At 45.6% G+C, this 14,970-nt stretch overlaps 1 protein-coding gene across 1 annotated transcript in view; it reads left to right on the top strand.

Moving 5' to 3' along the window:
• The first annotated feature begins 361 nt into the window (after window positions 1-361).
• Window positions 362-14,970, top strand: part of prkar2aa (protein kinase, cAMP-dependent, regulatory, type II, alpha A) — a 32,385-nt gene continuing 17,776 nt past the window's right edge. The window contains exons 1-2 of the mRNA XM_083974761.1: window positions 362-1,042; window positions 1,963-2,252. Coding sequence (XP_083830887.1) covers window positions 2,000-2,252 — 253 coding nt within the window. The 5' untranslated portion in view covers window positions 362-1,042; window positions 1,963-1,999. The remainder of the gene's footprint in view (window positions 1,043-1,962; window positions 2,253-14,970) is intronic.

Below are 14,970 nucleotides of genomic sequence, written 5' to 3' on the forward strand. Positions count from 1 at the left end.
GTGTTTTATCCAGGAATAATTATATGAAATATTCCGAGGAGGAGGTTGGTTTACTACTTGCAGCAGCAGCAGCAACAACAACAACATTAAACCGTGTGTTGAGTCGGACATATTATCTTGAATGTGCTGGAGCCTCCTTGATCTCTTCGCAGATCTCCCTGTTGAGGCCGCCACTGTGGGTGTGGTGGACTAATGGTTCTGCCTTCGGTCCCGCCTCTAGCGACAACGCTGCTTCTAATTGGCTCGAGTATTCTAAACCTTTATTCTGATTGGCTACTATTTCTGTCAATCAATGTCAACCGCGTTCTCCTCACGGACTAGCCACGCCCCCCCACGTTTGCCAGTGCCAGTGGTTCATTCGTGCGTAAAACTGTGGAGCGCCTCGCCGGGAGTGAGTGAGGAGGAAACGTGTTTCCAGTTCGTTTCTCCGGGCTCCTAATTAGTCGCCATACTACCGGAATACGGTAAATAAACGTGTCGATCGCTCCTTCTGTTTTTTTAAAGGCACCGGCAGTGTTGCGCAACAGCTAAGGATCGGTCACCTGCAGAAGCAGCAGCGGCAGCGGCGGCGGCTACCTGTGTCCTAAAGGAGAGCAGAGACAGTTGCCAAAGGAGAACAGGCAGTTGCTAACAAGTAGTTAGCCAGTGAGCCAGTTAGCCTGCCCGCTAGCCAGCCAGCTCCCTCCGCCGCCTCACTAAGTCCCACCCTCAGTCAGTGCGTGGACGTCGTAAGAGGCTGCAGCGGTGAAGACGACGAGCTGCTTCCTCTAAACTCCGCCAGCATCGCTGTACGGCTGGCCGGCTAGCTCACAACATAGCCGTGTGGACGTTAGCTCGGTCACGCTAACGTAAAAAAAAAAAAAAAAAAAAAAAAAAACCCCGTCGGTTCTACGTTGAGAGAAGTGACTTCTGTGGAGAGACCGGGTGGCTACACTGGCAGAGAGACTGGCGAGGAAGAAGAGGCGACACACGGGAGAAACAAGGAAGACACGGAGCAGGAGGGACTGGCTGGATTAGCCGGGGGAAGACTGAACCACCGCACGTAAGTGACACACTGTATGTCGGTGTATGTGAGCTTACCGCTCCTCTACAACTTGCTGTGCTTGCATGGTACCGTTTATCCGGCCAGCTACTTACCGGGGCTTAGCAGCAGTGGCAGCCAGCAGCCGGTGCGCCACAGCACAGCACACGGCCAGCTGACGGCGAGGGCTTCCTTGAAGGTGGGACACCAGCTAGCAGCAGCGAAGCTAACGCCCGGCCGGTTGGACGTGAGACCGCACCAGCCTCGGTTACATTAACAGCTCTGATTATTCGTTAGCTAACGCTGAATTAGATGGCGAGTTAAGTCCAGTCTGTCCACGGACCGGTACACGAATCGCAAACCGGCTAGTTGAGTGGGGGTATTAGCTAATTAGCCGCTCGGCTAGCTGGTTGCAGCCGGCCACCCACCTAAGTTGACAGCTCAGTTTAGTGTCGATGCTGAGCAGCTGTGTATATCTGCACTCAGTGGTTATCTGTTCACCCACAGTTGCACTCATATCAGCCGAGTGCAGCTGTGGGACCGAGCCTCGGATAAAAAAGGACAAGGACTCAACAGCTCTGTATGTAGGACATTTCACTAACTTGTAATAAACGGCAGCAGTGTAGTATCAGTCTAGCTGTCAGTCTGATGGTCATGTCTGCAGTTACCCAGGCCATGCTGGGCTCTCACCAGTCAACACACAGGTCACTCACACACACAGGTCACACACACAGGTCACACACACACACACACACACACACACACACACACACACACACACACACACACACACACACACACACACACACACACGCACATGCAGAGGCAAAGTCAGCTGTTGAGATGAGCTTTCAGGTCGTTTATAACCAGCCCACAGCCCAGAACCACGACACCAGGACCTCAGAGCCTCAGCTAACTCTCTCACCCCTCTCTCCCTGCAGATAGACAGCAAACACCGGCACTGAGCCAGACACAGCCATGAGTATTGAGATACCGGTGGGGTTGACAGAACTGCTGCAGGGCTACACTGTGGAGGTGCTGCGACAGAGGCCGTCAGACCTGGTGGATTTTGCAGTACAATACTTCACCCGCTTGCGGGACACCAGAAATCAAGATGGGGCTGGCGCTGGGGGCAAGACGGGGAAAGGAGTGATGTTTGATGGGGAGCCAATGCAAACAGAGTCCAACGGAGAAGAAGATGATGATGAAGATGATGATTCTGACTTTGAACGTGAGTTGATGATTCCTTGAAAATGTGAGACTGGGCAGAATATAAGAGGTGTGTGTGTGTGTGAGAGGCCTGAGGCCCGGCCACTGATACAGTCACAATCTATCTCACCTCAGTGCTTGTCACATTTGCCTACATACATTTGCACTCAAAGAGAGATAGCAGAGTGCATCCGAACTCCTCCTCTCAATTCTCAGTTTCTCTTTGTCAGTGTGTGAAACGCCGTCTCTATCAGAAACTGAAAATATGATTGTTATTGCTGTACTGAAAAGTGGCCATGACCACAGACCATAGCTTCCCACCCTTGCCTTTTTTTTTTTTAAAAATTAGGTTTTTCACTGTTTTCTGTATTGTTATAGATAATACAGACACATCCTGCAGATCCACTGCGAGCAACAGTTACAGCTGTGAAGAAAAATCTCTCTCCAAGTTTTACAGCCACTCTCAGAAAACAGCCTGGTTTCACCAATAAACCATGTTAATGTGATAAGTGGATTCTTGTGCTGTTTAACTCAGTAAAATTAAGTCTGCTCAAGAAGTTTTACCTGTGTGTGTGTGTGTGTGTGTGTGTGTGTGTGCCTGTTTGTGTCTGCTTTAGCTGAAACTAGAGGTGGTTTTCAGGGCTGTGACAGGTGTTATATGTCTTTGTGAGGATGTTGTTTGTTGTTATGTTGGGTGTGGTCCGATCATCAGGACTACTGTAATAATGTAGTTGTAACTACTTTGTCATTTTGTGATAATGTAGTCGTAACTAGTGCTGCTGTCATATTGTAGTAGTATCTGCTCAGTACAACAAACCCATCTGTCTGTAGCAACAGCTTTTCAACATTTAAAGGTATGAGTTCCTGCACTGTGCGACCTTTGACCTCTGACCATCACAGATCCACACAGTATGTTGCCGCCATGTCTCAGTCACATCGGTGTGTGAGCGGCCTCACAGCTGTGCTTTGCTGTGTGAGAGCAGTGTGGCCTGGATCGCAGCACAGAGATGTGGAGCCGGAGGCTGCTACCTTGTGAATGGGGGTTCTGTGTTTTCTCAATGAGTTGATCAGAGTGTGTGTGTGTGTGTTAGTGTCTCTAAAACCTGGTGATGAGAGAGAGAAACACGTCAAAGCCAGTGAGTTTCTCCAGATGAGCTGAAGGGATGATAGTTGTGTCTCTTGTCAGCAACTACTGAAGCTGGAAGCACCGGCGGCATCTACTCTCAGAGTCTTTGTTGTTTGAAACTTCAGTTGTAGTTTTGCTCTGTATCATTTGTAGGTTAACCATATTTATCCTTGCCCCATATGCAAATGTTCCTCCCGGCAGAGTGGTGTTGGCTCAGGGTGAACGGGGATTAATTTCTGTGTCTGTGCTCATACAAGTGGAGTTTGCCTCCTCTCAAACAGCTGTGACCTTGTGTGTGTGTGTGTGTGTGTGTGTGTGTGTGAGCAAGCAGATGTGCTGTGACTTGGCTTTCACACCCGTTCAGATTCCAGCATGGTGACGACATGAAGCTGTATCCTCTGATACCTTCTGATTAGCGATCAGTTGTTGAGCCTTGAATGGGTGAGAGACAGGGGCCTGATGCTGCTGCCATGCTCCTGGGGGACTAGGCTTTTTCCTGGATGCTGTGGGTCACACACATGACATCCATGACATTAGATTATCCAACCAGGCTTATGTATGCGGCCCTGAGGCTCTAGTCTCTGCTGGGAAGAATACAGGCCTGTATAGTGAGAGCATCATGTGCTACTGCCTGACCAGAGCTGCCTGCAGCTCCACTCAGCTCCATAAAGCTCCAGTTCAGCAGCAGTGGCCCCAGAGACACTGTGGTCTTGTGCAACAAAGACAAAAATAACTTTTTTAAACTTGGGATTGGAAAATACATTTGGATGCTTATTGTCATATTTATATTCATATGTCTTACATTCATGTTCATGTTGCACAGGTGACATATTACAACTTGGTGTTAGTTTCAAACCTTTATTCTGAATGCAATCAGAATTTGCAAAGGCTGTACCTCAGTGTACAGCTGAACCAAAGCCCCTCACTGTCTGATGTAGTTATACAAGTGTTTGAGAAGTGTAATCACAATGTTTCTGTTCACTTTTCTATCTTTGCTGTTTTGATGTTGAACTGCAGCCTCGTACCTACGACTGAGTCTTATGTGTCTTTCAGACAGAACGACATTGCTCCACTCTGAAACACATTATTCTTAGTGGCTCATGGTGCTCGTGACAGTTTGTTTGAACAGAACCACCTCCTCTCAGTTCAACCTTTGTGGTTTACCAGAGGCCTTTGTAGACCATGTCTTTCGAAACCATGGTTCAGTGTTCTGGTGTTGCCCAGTGGGACAAGGCCAGAGCCCCATTTGGCGTATTGACCCCTCAGAGTTAGGAAGCAGTGTGTATGTGTGGTGAGCAGATCAGAGGTAAAGCAGCTGTCTGTAGTTTGATGCTGTGTGTTGTGCAACATGAACATGATATGTCTCTGATATTTCTGTTAAATGTAAAATGTTGTTTTCTTTTATTAGGCTACTTGTTAGATTATGATGATTCACTCATGAGCTCTTAACCTTTCATTTGCTGCAGGAAATGTGTGAGTGTAGCGGCAGAACGCCTCATATGTAAATGAGGCGAAGAGCCGGTTATGTATTCCCATGGACAGCACAGTATTCTCCTAAAACATGACGTCCTGTTTTACATGCTTTGTTTCCCTGATTCCTCCAGCGTAAATCCACTGCAGGATCACTACACAGGCTTAAGCTGCTTAACAAAAGCAGAGATTGTTTTGAATACAAACTGTTGTACCTCCATCTTATCTGGTGATGATGGCCAGGAGCTTTGGAAGTAAACCCCCCTGGGTGGGGTGAGGGGGGGGTCCTGTAAACAGGTATATGACAGATTAACGTCAGCTCTAATGGACTAAAACTAAGTGCTAGGTCATCAGGAATCCGGGTGGATCTGGGTGGATCCAGGTGTAATGTGTGGTTGTCCATTGCGCACAGTATGTTTTTTTGTTTTTGTTTATTTTACGTATTTGAGAGGGTATGCAGTTTAACATAATTTAAAAACAAGCCACCAAAAGAAATTTTCCCAAATGGAAAGTTTTCACATTGGATTGAAGTTGTTGTGTTGATGCTGATGGAGATAGATATTGAGTTCAGCTCTGATCAGCTCTGGTTTGATAGACAGTTGAGCTGGAGATGTGGTGTATAGGACAAACTTGAGACACTCACCTGGAAAGGAGTCCTGGGTAAAGCTCCACCCCTCACTGCTCTGACTTCCTGTCTGAGGGATCATGTGACACAGCTAAATGTTTGTCTTTACCTGATGTGATGTTCTTGTGTTGTCTATAGAGTCAGGACTGCAGCAGCTGGTTGTAGTGGCTGATGGTAACATGTCCTCTCAGTGGACCTTGTTTCAGTTTCTCGTCGTTGTCTGAGAAAGAAGGAGAGAGACGATCAGATAGACATCCAAAGCTGACATCAGGCTGGAAGCTATCAGCCTCGACATGGTCCAGCCATGGACCGGCTTTGGACCTGGACAGTGGGCTTGTGAAGTGTCAGCGTGAGAACCGGGGGCGGATGGATGCTCTGTGGCTGAAGTGAGTGGAGCTGTTTATTAGAAGATGGATGGAGGCAAAGATAAGTCCCAGGGTGATAATAGAAATGAAGTAGAAGTGTTTTTATAAGAGACAGAAGGGATAAGCAGAGACAGAGACCGAAACGGCTCAGCCTGACTCTCAGCAGAGTTTAGACTCAGCCTTCATCATCAGGACATTTTAAACCACAAGTAACTCCGGGAGATTTGATTTCCCTCCACAACAGTTTCATTTGTTTGGTAAGCTTGACAGAACTTCTTTAAATTTGGCACAAGTGTTCACCAGGAAGATTTTGATGGTCAAATGTCGCAGTGAGAAAATGCCTCTTAACTTTCACATAAAAATTATGACCATTATCCATTATTTACCATGTGCAGTATAATTTCTATGAGTTGGATAAACAGGAAGTAAGAAAGACTCTGTCCCTGAAAACACCAGGCAGGAGTTTCTACACATGCGTGTTGATTATTTATCAGACTGTAGAGGTCCTGACTCATAAACTCACAACACCAACAGAAGCTACTACAGTAACACCCCCTCCCTCTCCCAGACTCCCACTGCTGTGTAAGTAAGTGCAAATTTTCCCAGATGGTGAGTTCTCATGTTGGACTGAAGTTGTTTTGTTGATGTTGAGCTCTCAGTGCATGGTGATATCACACACACACACACACACACTGAGCAGAAAGTCTGTAAGACCTATCACTTTTTAAATGGTGTGAACCTTAAAAAAATAGTTATTTAGTGAGGTGAATGATGTATTGTCCTACAGCAGCGCCAGTCAACGTGATCTCCACGTTCTCCCACGAGACTCCAGAGCAACACTGATAAATACGATTGATAATAGTTGATTGTTGATCAGTAGTGTGTTCTCACAGTGTGATGGCTTTGTGCAGCTGCAGATGAACTCTGAAGCTTTATTTTTAGTGTGTGTCCGCGTGATGACACGTTTACGATCTCTCCATGTTTGTGAGGGGCCAGTGTTTATCGTGTCCGCTCAGACTCTGTCTGTGAGTGTGTGAACACGTCTGTATGTACAGATCAACACACAACATCATGTGTAACATCAGATGAATAATAAATAGGCTGGTTTTTGTGGTTAAAGCAGCTCAAGGCTCTGACCTCCTTCTGCCCCCCACCCCCACCCACTCCCACTCCTACCACCTCTCTATTGTTCTTTCTCATTTCCCCGAAATGTGCTCCCTCTTAGTTTCTGCAGCTCTCTGTTGTATGAAGATCTGGCTCTAACTCGTGCCTGTCATCACACACAGGGTGTGTGTGTGTGTGTTTATGTACATTTACAGGAGAGATTACAATGTATAGAGAATGCATGCACCCACATATTCCCATCACTTAGTGAGTACATGTATATGTGTTGTGCAACAGGTGACCTCATTAGCTCTGTGTGAGTGTGTGTGTGACAGAGAGCAGTGAGTGTTTGGTTTGAAGGTAAATCTGATGTGAAGATGTGGACCGACCTTGGTTTGTTTTACCTTCTCATTTCAGGGTTTCCCCCAGTGTATTATAAGCCTGGTGCACCGCCAGGCTAAGCATTGTTTAGTAAATATTTTAAGTCAGTTTTTATGCTCCATCAACACGTGATCAGGTGTCTTTTTCATCATCTGACAACGTCACAACTTCATCGAGCATATCGGGACACGTCACGGACATCATGCTCATCAGACCGCTGCTTCACCAGCTGACCGAGACAAACGCACCGAATCCACGTCGACCTCGTTGCCGTTAACGTGAGCCGAGCCGCGGCTCAGCCAGCTGCTGTAGCACGGCTGTTAGCACGTCGTCCCCTGCAGCACCAGAGCTCTGGACATCTGTGAGCCGAGGTGCTTTCACCAGATGTGAAAATTACCCTTGTTTAATTTTTCAGCTCGTAATTTTCGTGATCACACACGTTTTCACTCTGTTTTTTTTTGTTTTTTTGTGGTTGAACAGCATTTTCAGAGTACCTTTCTGTAAGACTCTGTAAGACTGCTGTAGCTGGTATTTAAATATGTTACATAGATGTCTTATAATAACACATGATTATGATAATATTTTCAAATTTCCAGTCAACTTATAACATTGATCTTAATATAATATATAAGGCTTTCTAAATTCTACTGCTCCATTAATGAATCTGTTACCTACAGGGCCCTGCCACCAGTCAATGGTCAGGGTCAGGCCCCTGTCACAAAAAAAAAAGATTGGCCGCCGATGGGCCGTCGGTGGGACACCCTACGACCGGGCTTAACAAGTTTTCTGGGGGGAAACCCTGCAACCCTGTTTTTTTTTGTTTTTTTTAAAGTATATTTTTGGGCTTTTTTGCCTTTATTTGATAGCACATAGTGAGATAGACAGGAAAGGGGGAGGCAGAGAGAGTGGGGATTGACATGCAGGAAAGGTCTGCCCGACGCAGGATTCGAACCGGAGACGCCTGCGTTGAGGACTGTAGCCTCTACATTAGGGCTGTCAATCTTCCCCCCAAATCAGGTTCGAATTTCTAACCCATCTTATGTTAAATATTCGACTAACATTCGAATTTTTAATATGTTTTTTTTTTTTTTTTTAACCTCATTATAGAGGGGGGGGGCAGCGATGACGGTGGCGACAACGACACAGCAGAACGCAGAACAATCCTGCATAGGAGCTGTCCATGAGTCCGAAAGTCTCTTGAAGTGTTAAACAAAGAGAACTATGGACTGTGGAAGTTTGAATAGCAAAAATACATAAGTTATCTTGACTTGAACCATATGTTGCGGTATATATTAAAAAAAATTAAAAATAAAAAAAAAGGATAGTTGATTCGGTGGAAACCCGGCTTCACAGGCGGGGGCGGCGTCCCCCCACTCCCCCCTCCTCGCGGGGGTTAGGGCACAGAGTAGTGGTGCAACAGATCACAGCTGATCCGTGATCAGCACACAAGTGGTCCGCGGATCTATCGATTAAAAAAAAAAGGTGTGTGTGTAGTGTGGGGACACATACGCGCACCGTGGCGGCCGAATGAACGGGCAATTTAAAAAAACTCTGCTCGTATATTTGAAGCTGCAGCTTTACCTTGTGCACAACAACTGCATTTTGTTTTATCAACATGTGTACTACTCTGAACGTCGCGACGCACTACGTTAATTTGCCTCGTTAACATTCGAACGTCAGTTTCCACCTTCAAATGTTCTCATTTTGACTAACATTCGAATTGTATTCGAATAGCGAAGTTCGTTCTGACAGCCCTACTCTACATGGGCCGGCCGCTTTTTAACCACTGCGCCACGCACCGCCCCTGCAATCCTGTTTTACATTGTGTGTGCAGTGCATATACATTTACCATGTGTTTATGGCATCTGCACATTTCATCCAGTTATAATGGAAACCACGATGTGGTCAGGTGTAAATATCCAGGTCTGAACAGCTACAGTTTGTCTGATGAAGGTAAATGATCCACAGTGTTGATCAGACTCTCACATCATTTGTGTTCCAAACTTTGTGTACTCTCCATCCTTCTCCACTAACAAGACCTGACGCTTGTTTAGTCTCTGACATCTCTCTGTGTTGGTTCACTCTGAGTGTCTCCTCCTTCGGTCTTTAGCGTCCACCTGTTGATCTACTCTCTCTTGAATTATCATCTTTATCTGCAGTTTGTGCGTCATTCCTTCACCTGTCTTATCTTTACAGTCTTTTCTCTGAGTCTGTGTGGTCTTATCTCTGTACCTGTCTGTTTCTCCACCTCCTTCGTTGTCTTTTTCCACATCCTGCTTTCCTTTCAGCTTCACTCTGAACGTGACTCTTCAGTCTGTGGAGATTTGTCTTTGTCTATATCACATGATTCCAGAGTTAGTGTTAGACCACATTCACCATGAGACGTGTTGAGTGTGATGCAGTGTAGATACTGGATATAAAGCAGAACGTGTTGAACCAGTGAAATACAGAGACAGATTTTACACTGTGCGCTTGCGCGTGTGTTTGTGTGCACATGCATGCATTGCCTCTCTGACCTCAGTGTGGAGACGTGTCTGAGCATCAGACAGACAGAGCAGCAGCTGTGTGTTTGTCATTAGGTTGCATGAAGCTGCTCAGAGACGGTGATGGAAAACCGAAACTCATTGGTGCATCTGAGTCCGAAGAATGAACAGAAACTAAACAATAATGTGGGTGAGGGGCAGACTGGTATGACCTGGTTCGTTTGCTTTGATAAACATCATCTGAACTTTGGTACTTCCTCATTCTCTGTCCTCCATCTGTGGTGGCACCACAGAGCAACCAGGAAATGGAAGAGGAGGGGGAGGGGTTTCCTGTGTGGAGTTCACACGCCCCCTTGTTCCACTGCACCCCTCTCTTTCTCTACATCATAATGTTGAGTGATCTCAACGTTATCATGTAGAGTTGAGTGATCTCTGCCTCAGTCTAAACCCTTCACTGGCACCAGGGAAGCTGTGAGATAAAACTAGTTCTGAAACGCATCATTTCTGTTTGATAGAAGAGGAACAGGAAGAAAAATCTGAAGAGAAGTCAACTCCAAAACAAAACAGCATATTTAATGACCCATTAGCTACCAGCTAACAAGCAGCTCGTAGCTAATGTCAAATCTAACACTCTCCATGGTGCAACAGGAGAGAAATTAAGTCTGAAACATCAGATCACAGATCTCAGTCACGTGTTTTGGATCTGAAACATACTGGATGTAATTAAACCAGTGATGTAATATTACCCACCTGCTAACCTCACCCCTGGCCTTGTTAACAGTGATGCGGCTGCTGCTCTGTCATGTTTCTGTGTCAGTGACGTGGGTTGATTGTGGAACTATACAACTTAAGTTAATGTTTAACATTTGTATGAGCCTCTGGACGAGTGTGTCATCATCTTCCAACGATCTTCCAAAAATCAGAGCGATCAAGATTTCGTGCCCTCAGTGTGATATCAGAGGAAAAGGGCCACCGCACAGAGACAAAGGACAAAAGCCACATGTCTGATTCAGGCTCATGTCATGTATGCTGTTTGTTGTAATTACTTCAAGACTTTTACAAGTGAATTATTATCTGATTGTGAGGAGGTCAAATGTCAGATTGTTTCAGTGACTCCTGCCCTGTAAAGAAAGGTCCTTCAGACAGATGGTGATCTGTAACCTTGATGTTAATGTGTTTAAAACCAGAGGCAGAAAGGAGCCGCAGCAGCAAAGCCTCCGTTACAGTACAGAAACCACTCGGGCTGTGTTTCTGTGGCCTGAGGAGTGAAGCTGAAGCTGTAGGGAGAACAGGCTCCTCCCCCACCAGGCTGTGTAAACCACCACACACAGTTCTGCTGTTTTCACTGCACCGATGTGAATACTGTATATAAACCTTATCAGATACACAGCTGATTTCTCCACAGTCACCGATAAACTGTTTCATACCCTCAGCTCAGTCTGTGGCAAACTAGCTGACTGAGTTTAGTGAATACTGGGTTAGACACTATACATTTTTTTCATTCATACCATTTATATTATGCTGTGAATCAGTGGACGCTGCAGAGGGAAACTGGAGAAACGGGTCACAGAGGGTTTCTCTCTCTCAGTCTGTCACTGTCTTCACCTCCTTTTCCTCTCTCTGTCTCTCTCTCTCTCTCTCTCTCTCTCTCTCTCTCTGTCTCTCTCTCTCTAGGTCTCTGTCTCTTTCAGGTCCAATCTCATTAGACCCGCTGGCTTACAGGGAGAAAAGGTTATTAGGGCGGTTTAGCAGAACTGTTTTTGGCCTGATAAGAAAGAGAGAATTAACGAGAGGAGAAGTGGAGAGGAACAATGAAAGCATGAATGAGAGGGGGAGAGGGAGCGAAACTGACTGAACTGTCAGTGACTGTGACTCTGTCTTCAGTGTCTGTTGATTATTGGTTCCTTCACTTGCTAACGTGACTCCACCTGTTCACTACACAGAGCAAGAGAAACTTAAATGCAAACGTTTCAACAAGATGAAAACACAGAGCTTGAGTTGATTAAAAAAAAACATACACATCAATTATGGAAAATAAAATCAACCACTTGCTAAAACTATAAAAAGTAAGAATATAATGTGATCCACACAGTGAGTCCAATAAAAGTAAAGCAAAATGGAAAATGAAGAGCAGACTTGTTAGAGGTCGGTTGGCTCTGGTCGGCTGTGGCCATCCAGTTGCTCATTTGTCCGCACAGAAAAACATGATGAAGCATTGGGTTCTGGGTAAAGACAAACGTGATCAATTCAAATTGAACATTTTATTCTGGAGCTTCTCAGAAACTCAGAGTGAATCACAGCTTCTGAGAACGCGGCTCAGACGAGGGATTAACGTGACCGCGATCCTAACGAGTGTGTGTTGATAAAGTCTTTACATACTAGGGTTGGATGGTAATACGGCAATAAGGTATACCGCGGTATCTTAAAATAGCAACGGTATCAGTTTCATTACTGTTACTCATATAGGGGACTGATATATTACCTACTAAATATAATTTATTTTACTGCCTAAATAATGAGTGTATGTCCAGCACCTACATGCGTGTGGTTGAGTTTTCAGTTTTACTCCAATAGTATAATGTTTTCCTTTCAGGAGATGTTTGATAAAGTTGATGGATGTGACGTCATCACGTGAGAGAGGAAAAGACGGCAAGTCGCGCATATAGCGAGTTGGTCCTCAAGAAAAACACAACTTCTGCCAAAACCTTGGCTAGATCTGAAGCACGATGTTGCCATAGTTATCATGTGTGTCTTGTAGGCTTGTGCCCATGTGGAGCTGCAGGTGAACCGGCTGGAGAGGCAGCCCTGTCCTTTTTTTTTTTTTTTTTAGCAGCGCCATCCACATTTTGTTATAAGCTATTTGATATTAATAAAAGTTGTTAATGTTGGTAATGCACATGTTGTATCATTGTTTCAGTATTCTTATGTGGTGTTTGGTGGGCTATTCCCTTTCTGAACATCGTTTTGGTGACTCATCTGAGCTGTAACATGATTTTTAATTGGTCACGGCAATACCGTATACTGTGGTAAACTGTGGAGGAGGTTTAATGGTATCAACATTTGGATACCGCCCAACCCTATTACATACAGCTGCTTTGACTGGTCGGGTCAGCCTGAATCAGGTATCTATTACTGACTATCATCAAGTCCACATTTATTGACAAATCACATCAGAGCAGTGTTGTTCTTATGTCAAGAAGACTGTGTGATATTATTTAGCCACACAGAGGAAGAGGCGGGTCAGGCGGGAGATGAAGAGTGGGTGTGTGAACAACATAGGCTTCATTTGAAGCAGGTGCTGGCTTCACTGAATATTATGTGAGATGTATTGATGAATTAATGAGACAGTTTGACCTGATCGGTGACCTCAGAACAGGGCGATGTTTCTGCCTCTGGCTTGTATGACTGTTAGAGGAGAGACGTGTTGGTTTCCTGCCAGACTGTGGAGCGGTCCGTCTGTAGCGCAGACAGCTGAACAAAGAGCAACCAGGGAGCTGCGGGTTGTTTCAATGTTGGTGGAGAATCAGACGAACAGGAGTGACCGTGGCAGTTTACCAGCGCGCCCTGCACTGACACATTCACGGTCACCATAGAAACCACCGGCCTTGAAACAGCTCCCAGCCAATCGCTGCTGGAGGTGATGGTGACGGGCAGTGGCCTTGTCTAATCAGGACTCAGATAAAGAATCTGGAGTTCAGTAGTGGTTCACTCCCCCCCCCCCCCCACATCAGTGTGTTAGCTTAGCCTTCATTCGACTTCATATCTCTGTCTTCACACTGCAGCTCTGTGTGTGTTTGTGTAGCTCTCTTCCTATTTATCCTCCTAAGTGCCAACTGCAGTGTTCACTGTCTCAGAGAGGAATACAGTTTTCATTCAGAGAGAGAGAGAGAGGTTTTCCTCAGCTGTATATTTATAGATGTGTGTACTGTATTTTATGAATATTCTTGTACAAGTCTATAACTGAAATCTAATTATTAGGAGACACCAGGTTTAACCTGTTCAGTGTGCAGCATCTAAAGACAGGGAAACTTTATTTATTAAGCTTTTTTTTTTCACAAAGTGCTTCAAACATAAAAACGCAAAGCAACACAGGAGCAGCAGGAATAAGTAAAGCAGAAGAACTACCAAAGTAAAAAGCAAAGATGAAATTACGGATGTGAAGAATGAAAAAGCTGATTTATGTGGAGCCTGATCTCCTCACTCAGGACTCAAACACAACAGGATGTCAGTTTGGTCCACAGTGTTTTAAGTGGACATGTGAAGACTGAGGAGACGACATCCAGAGGTTAAACAGGTGAAATATGATCAGATTTCTGGAGCCAGTCTGAGTCCAGCAGCTGCAGGGAACAGAGAGGCTTCTGGGAGAGACATGTAAACAGGAAGTTACAGTAATCAACGTCCGATGAGATAAATGTGTGAATGAGCATGTCCATGTCGTGACATCAATCAGTTGATTTGGTTGATTTTCTGCTGCTGGTGTAGATCCTGTAGGTTGCGGCTTCAGATGCGAAAGCCCCCGGTCTGACGGCACCGGGTCAGTGGGCTGACTGTAAACACACGTGTGACTGTGGCGGGCTCGGGACTGTGACTGTAAATGGTCACATAATGGGACCAGATGGGTCTTGTTTACGTTCCACTCCAGTGCTTTGATGTGAGCATGCTGCTCCGTCCTCCCTGCAGACGCCCGCTGACGGTACTGCAGTCTAACATGGAGCCGCTCTCGGGACGTCTGAGACACACTGACTGAGCTGTAGATCTGAACCTGCTGCCGCACTCAGCATCTGGATAGGTGACGCCAGATGTTGGGAGCCCGTGGTCATTCACCTGTGTTGGATTTGTCACATATAAATACCAGATAAAACATCTCCACAGTGGACGGTGGGTGGGAGGATGGTGGAAGGAGTCCAACACTGAGGATGAGGCTGTGAACCTGTAGCTGCTGGAGCCAGATAAGGTCAGAGCAGATTCCTGTCAGCCACATTCTTCAGGTGGAGGGGACGGTCCTCAGGTTGTGCAGGTTTGTAATCACATAAACCATCACTGTGAGCTGGGGGAACCTGTACAACCTGAACACTGTGATGTCTGCTGCGCTCACCACACTCCTTTTATTTATACAAGTTTTATTATTATTTTGCCCCAAACTCTGGAGGTTAGAAGAGAACAACATAAAATCCCACACACCAGCT

This window comes from Trachurus trachurus (genome assembly GCF_905171665.1).
Source record: "Trachurus trachurus genome assembly, chromosome: 7".
Taxonomy (NCBI): Eukaryota; Metazoa; Chordata; class Actinopteri; order Carangiformes; family Carangidae; genus Trachurus; species Trachurus trachurus.